General features: G+C 47.7%; 1 protein-coding gene across 1 annotated transcript; it reads right to left on the bottom strand.

Moving 5' to 3' along the window:
- Nucleotides 1-1,694: 1,694 nt before the first annotated feature.
- SOCS3 (suppressor of cytokine signaling 3) lies at nucleotides 1,695-6,821 on the bottom strand. The gene is made up of 2 exons (XM_035104217.2): nucleotides 6,680-6,821; nucleotides 1,695-6,174 (listed from the first exon to the last, which is right to left on the bottom strand). The coding sequence occupies exon 2, from the start codon at nucleotides 6,103-6,105 to the stop codon at nucleotides 5,488-5,490; it is 618 nt and encodes a 205-aa protein (XP_034960108.1). The 5' UTR covers nucleotides 6,106-6,174; nucleotides 6,680-6,821; the 3' UTR covers nucleotides 1,695-5,487.

A 6,821-nucleotide genomic window follows, 5' to 3' on the forward strand; every position in this document is an offset into this window, starting at 1 on the left:
GGGCTTAAAGAGCCCGTGCAGCGATTCTTTTCCTTTCCATTTGCCCTGCTTGGGTGAGAGTGAGCTACAGGGCTAAGAACTACAGCAGCCATGCCACAGGCTGGGGGAAAGGCCTGACTCCATGTCAGCTCCCCCGCAATGGTGTATTTGTGTGTTTGTGTTTCTTCCTTTCTTTTTTTCTGGCTGCCACCTTGTTTCCCTGGCGGGGCTCCTGTGCTTTTAAAGACTTGTATGACAAGCGCACATTCAACCGGCAAAGTGCGGCAGGTTTTAGGAAAGCTTTGTAACAGAACTTTTGGACCACCCGCCAGTATTTAAAGGCACAAGAGGCAGCTTCCCAGAAAGAAACCCTATTCCCTCCGCCGTGGCCTAATGAAATCATGTTTCGCTTTGGATTAAATTAGAGGGGAGATGTGATCTTCTTTGAGAGGACTGTGTGGTTTTCCTGAACCTGGCACAAGCCTATGGTATACGTGACATGCCTGTTCCCCATTGTGAAAACCATTGCTTCCTCTGTCCACACCATTGAATCGAGAATTAGACTGCCAGACTGCTTCTATCTGCAAGGAACTTGTTTGCTATGCTCAGATGTCATATATTATTAAGGAACCGATTGATTATTAAACTGCTTTGTGTCTACGAAGTGTGGATTAATCCCCTGCTTGAGGGTGGAGTGTGTAATAATTCCCTGAACATCTATGAAGTGTGCATTTTTCTATTTCGGTGTTCAAGTGGATGTTCCTTTATTGAATTCTCATGGGACAAGCCAGTGTGGAGTAATGGTTCTGGACTAGGACCTGGGAGACCAGCATTCAAATCTCCACTCAGGCACAAAGGCCACTGGGTCACTCTGGACTAGTCGCTGTCTCTCAGCCTAACCTACCTTGCAGGGTTGCTAGGAGGATAAAATGGAGAGGGGAAGAAGTGAGCCCTCTGTAAAAAAGGGAGGATAAAAATGTAATAATAAATAAGGTTATTCATACATTCATCCCCATGTGTTTGTTTACTCACATACACCTCTGTTTCTTCCTCCATTCTTATTCTTTAATAACAAGAAACTAAAATAAACTGAAAATCTTACCCCTCCAAAAAAATAATTACACCCAAACAAATAAATCTTACTCAGCCTGAAGACTTGGAGAAAGGAATTGTCATCTAAAGATGTGTTCTTCCACACAAAACAATTTTAAATCACATTTTGAAGTTTGGTGACTGCATTTCTCTGGCCTTTTTTAAGGATGTGGAGAATGATTCCTAGCCTATTTAGAGGAATACTGCCTCTGACAGTGGATTTAGAACATACGGTAACTTTATCTTCCAGATTCAAAGCCAGATAACATTTATATAGCTGCAGATTTCCCAATCCAGCAGAAGATAAGCCAGAAAAGGCATCCTTGGCCTTGTCAGCCAGCTCTCTCCCAAGTCTGTTGTAATTGATCAGTGCACCAGGTATGCTTCACAGCAAGCAGGGAAGGAGCAACAGGTAGGAGATTCAAAGGTATATGGAGGTTTCCTCAGCTTTCCTGGCAACCTCATTTTCAAGGGAAACAGTCAGCCTGATTTGCTGGTGTTTGCATAATAAAGTAACAGGGAACAGGTGAGAGAGAATCATTTTAGGATGGATAGAATCAATAAGCAGCTGGGGGAGAAAGAGAGGAGAGGGCTAAGAAAGAGCTGTGAGTGGAGGGGGGGGGGTCTTTTTCCCATCCTCTGGACCACCTGGGAAACTCAGCAAACTTCTGTACCTGGAACAGGGTGTGGATAGTGCAGCTGAATGGGACACAGCCTTGGACAGCCTGAGGAAGTACCATCTACCTTGGGCCTGCCCATAAAAAGCAAGTCTAGAGTGAGAGGCAAGAGCAGGCACCCCCAAACTTCGGCCCTCCAGATGTTTTGGACTACAATTCCCATCATCCCTGACCACTGGTCCTCTTAGCTAGGGATCATGGGAGTTGTAGGCCAAAACATCTGGAGGGCCGCAGTTTGGGGATGCCTGGACTAGAGTGAAGTCTGCTGTTTGCAGGAACTCTTCTTGATGTGAGGCCTTTGTGGGTGAGCTGAGTATTTGTCTGTTGTTGCTACTCACTTGAATACTGCTTAGAGATATTCAGTGGTATAGAAATAAAATAATCGAATCAAAATGAAATCAAACCTCCACATGTTTACCTGAGTGGTGATGGCGGTAGTAGTAGTAAAGGGGTGGGTGGGTAAATGCCATAACAAGCAGGGATATTCACTATTATGGGCAGGATAGGAATGGATTGCTTTCTGCATTAGCCAAATTGTGAGCTGCCCTACTGTTCCTGTGGCTGGAATGCACAAATAGATTAGGGAAGAAAATAAATGGTTTGGGTGTGCATTTAAATGTATCATCATGAGCTTTTAAAGGAAGAAAGTAAATTGTGATGAAAGGACAGGCTGGCAAAACCAGAGAAAATGAACTTTGAAAGTGGCACCTGTCTAATAAAAGAGGTAACAGGAACAAAATAGAATGCAGAGTTACAGAGAGCAATGCAGAGAAGGTGGGGAAGATTACAACTTGGTGGGGTGTGGGCAAGAAACACCCAGCAACCATGCCTGATTCAGTTTCATGTAAAGTAGTTTCTATGGGTTTTACCTCTACACTGTGCTTACAGAAGGCTGCTTCTTTGTCATTTGTTGATGAAATGGGAGATCGGGCTTCTCCCTTGGGATTAATCCCATTGTGGAATCCACAGAGAAGGTTATTGCTTGTATTAAGGCGGCTGCATGCACAAACATAGCATATCATACACACCTAAATGCACAAGTGGGAAAAGGCCAGGACTTCTGCTGGACTCATCAGAGGACGGCCTCTTCCACTCCCATTTCTTTTAACAAATCCCAGAATGATAAAGCAGCAGCCTTTTGCAAACACAGCAAGGGAGCTGACAGGCAGCCAGCACGTAGGTTCTTCGCAGAACTTTCCACTGCCCTTGAAAAGCTCCCCAAGCTAAACAAGCTATCTTATCACACCTCCCAATGGTCCAGCCATAAGACACCAGGAACTAGAGCTAGATTTCCCTCAGCTCCGCTGAAAGTTTATACACCCAAAGGAATGTATTTTTTTTATGTGCTTACTTCTGGGAAGCATGGGTGTGTTTGCTTTTGGCGCTTTACCTTAAATGACACAGTAGACAGGCAAGTTGGGGTGCTGTATCCTTTGCCTGGCCACGCCTTTCACACTGCAACACCTTCTCATATGTCCTCCCATGAACTTCTTTCTAGTCTCATTCCACCTGGGCCAGGGTAGGGATGGGTGAATGGCTGCAGGAATAGGGAAATAGCAGCCAGTGATTGGGCTCAGTGCTTTCAGACTGCCTGATCTCTGCTGGTAACTTGCTCCAAACAGCAAGCTGCCTTGATCCAATCACATCAGATCACTGGTCCATTTTGCCTGAAAGGCTCTAGGCGGATGATCTTGTATATCACCACCAGGCATTGAACCTGGGACGCTCTAACACTGGAGCCACCAGGGATTGAACCAGTGTTCTCTGTCTCTGAGCTAAAATCCCTCACGTGCCACCCTATCGTCTAGTAGATGGTAGATCTTCTGGCCTTGCTTCAAAGTGTTGCACCAGGAGCACAAAGAATAGCACTACATGCAACAGCAGCAGAACCTTGGCTTCAGTCACAAAACAACACTGCTTTACTGCTGTTTCATAGTTGTGTGTGCTTGAAGACAAAGCTGTGCTGCCATCATAAATAGTTCTGCCCCTTGTGCTCCCAATACTGTGCTTTAGAATTAACCACATCTATGAGGGAACCTCCCTTCCCAAGCAGAAAATTGTGGACAGCCATTCCCAAAGTGCATTTTGCATGCTTCCTGCAACATAACTGCCCCAGTACTCAGTAATTAGTGGTTACAAAGGGATGATACCTTTCCTGACAATAACTGGGACCCTGCCTGGCAACATCAGCATGAAGAGTTCCCTTGTTTTACACAAGGACGCTGCAATGTAGCTGCCTGCACTTTCTAGCAGTGCAGGACTATAGCAGAGATTATGGTATCTCCTCAACTTTTCTTCTAATGCTGTTAAGAGGATGGCAGAAGCCATGTCCAGGATGCATGCATCTTTTGAATGTTTGGGAGTAGGGTAGAGTGGAAGAAAGAGAAGATAGTCAAGCATTTCATTTAAAAAATAGTGCCTTTTATTATAAATTAATGAATGTCATTTTTAAAATCCATTGAGTATAAATATAAATAGATGTGCAAAGTTTTCTTCCAAGTTTGATTTTTTTGGTTGAGTCTTCAAGCATGTCTAACAGCCTGCAAGGCTGAAGGGTGGAATCTTTATAAAAGACAGAATGTTATTTTTTTAAGGCAGGTCTGTAAACATTTCTTTCTGTAAAAACAAAACCTCATCTGCCCTTCTAAAACCCTGATATGGAAAAATAAGATGAACACACAAAATTTTGGTTACAGTTTTTTTGGTTTTTTTTCTTTTTTACAAAAAAATAATAAGAGTTCCAGGTAATTCTGTTGTTGCTACATTCCTGTATGTTTTTCGGTTATTCAGTGCGATTTAGGGCCCAAGCAAATCCACAACCTCTGTGTAGATACAAGACCATTCTTTGATGAGCTGAAAACCCAAGAATAAAGGCAAGAGATTATCAGTCTGGGCACAGGAGCCAAAGTTGAATAACGCTTGAGGGGGAAATGCTAGATCATTCATTATCCATTTAGGTTTTCTAAAAGCAGTGGTGCCAATTTTGTAGAATGATGTCCTCCATTGCTTACAGAGAGAGTATATGGCATTCCCCCATGCAATGTGCAGTAACAACCCAGGTCCATGGGATCAGAGGATGTGGAGTTTGTTTTAAGGCTTAGTCCCCTGTATGGATGTGCGGCAGTTCCTCTGAGGAAGAGGCTTTGGATGAAAAGATATTCTGCCCCTCCAGGAGGTCGAGAGAGGTAAAGATGAATAACAATATAAAAAAAGGTTTCCCCTTAAAACTGAGGAAAAGTCGGTCTTCAGGCACTAGCTGGATTCCAGTGCATTAGTTTCATTGTCTCTGCAGAATGGTTTTGGTCAAAGGTTATTAGAGGTGGTCTGGGCCAGTGCAGAGCAAATGCTCTTTGTAAACTGTCCATGGGTTAGGGAGGTTTGCAAACCATTCTGATATGCCCAGCACAAGCCAGATAAACGCAGTATTTACTGGGCTGTAGCTGGGAAGGACAATTGTATGAAGGAGCAGCAGCCTGTTCCATAGTCAAGCACCATCATCGGTCTCTTGCACAGCGTACCCCATCCATGGGCAAACCATCCAGAACAAACAACAGCAAGACCGTCTTTGTGTTGGCAGAGGCTCCTTGCCTGCTCCATACCCCCAGCCCCTCTTATTCCACAAGCCAGAATGGGGGGTGGGTGGGAAGTCTTTTGTCTCTCCCTGTAATCTCCTTAGCCATCATTTTCCAAGTCCTGTCCTTGTGCTTGTGTGGTGGGCCACCCCCACTGAAGAAGCCACTTAGAAGGGAGCGTCATATTGGTCCAGGAATTCTTTGATGGGACCTGGGAGCTGGGTCATCTTCTCGTACGAATCCAAGTGCCCGTTGACCGTCTTGCGGCACAAATGCTGCAGGGTGGACACATTGGACGAGAGAGGGCGGCTCAGCACCAGCGGGATCTTCTCCCCACCTGAGTAGATGTAGTAGGCACGTTTGGGGTGTGGCGCCTGCCCTGGCTGCTGCTCGGGGAGAGGCATGTAGTGATGGACCAGCTTCAGGACGCAGTCAAAGCGAGGCACGGGCTGGCTGCTGTGAGGGTCGCTCTGGAGGGAGAAGGTGCCCCCCTCGCACTGGATCCGCAGGTTTTTGGTGCCCGACTCGGTCTTGACGCTGAGGGTGAAGAAGTGCCGCTGGTCCGAGCTGTCTCGGATGAGGAAGGTGCCGGTGGGCTCAGCACTTAGCAGCAGGTTGGCCTGCCCACCTGTCACCGCGCTCCAGTAGAAGCCGCTCTCCTGCAGCTTGCGCACAGCGTTCACCACCAGCTGGTATTCGTTCTTGGAGCTGAAAGTCTTGAGGCGCAGGCTGGTGTCCAGCGGGTGGCTCATCCCGGCGCTGGGGAACTTGCTGTGGGTGACCATGGCGCAGGGAGCCAGCTTTCCGAGCGATCGGGGCTGCTGCCGGATGCAGCGGCTTGCTAGAACACGGACCTGGCAAAGCAAAAGAGCAGGTGTTAAAAAAAGACAAAGGACAGCTTCTCCCCGCCAGCTCCAGTCCCGCAGGGCCCAGCCTACGGCATCCTCCTCCCCAGTCAAGCCGGGTTGCCAGCCGCCCGGAAACCTTCCGAGGCATTCACCCGAGTTGGTTCGCTGTGTCCGTGCGCCAGGCTCTGAAGCCAAGTGGCACCCCGGGCTTGGGAGACCCCTATGGGCGAACTACCTCCGCTCTCCGTTCGCTACACGTCGGAAAGCTCAACCCCGCGCCTTGACCTTGGCTTCCCCGGCTCGCTTTTGCCTTTCCATGCAGGCACCTTTCCGGAGCGCACGGTCGAGCGAGCGCCCCATCCCGTCTACGCGCTTCCAAAAGCCGAGCACTTGGCCGGCCAACTACGCCAGAAAGAGAAAGAAAGAAAAAGAGAGAGAGAAAGAGAGAGAGAAAGAGAGAAAGAAAGAAAGAGAGAAAGGGGGGGTGCAGCTCCGGGTCGTCGCTGGTTACCTGGGGAGCGACGACAAACGAGGCAGCGGAAAGCGGGGCGCCGGTAGCGCACGGCTTGTTGGCGAGGCTTTTGCAAGGGAAGCGGGAGCCCCTTTGGCTTGCTTTTACGCGCTTGGCTCGTCCTAATTGCAAAGCCGCCAGA

The sequence above is a fragment of the Zootoca vivipara genome, chromosome 2 (genome assembly GCF_963506605.1).
Source record: "Zootoca vivipara chromosome 2, rZooViv1.1, whole genome shotgun sequence".
In the NCBI taxonomy this organism is placed as follows: domain Eukaryota; kingdom Metazoa; phylum Chordata; class Lepidosauria; order Squamata; family Lacertidae; genus Zootoca; species Zootoca vivipara.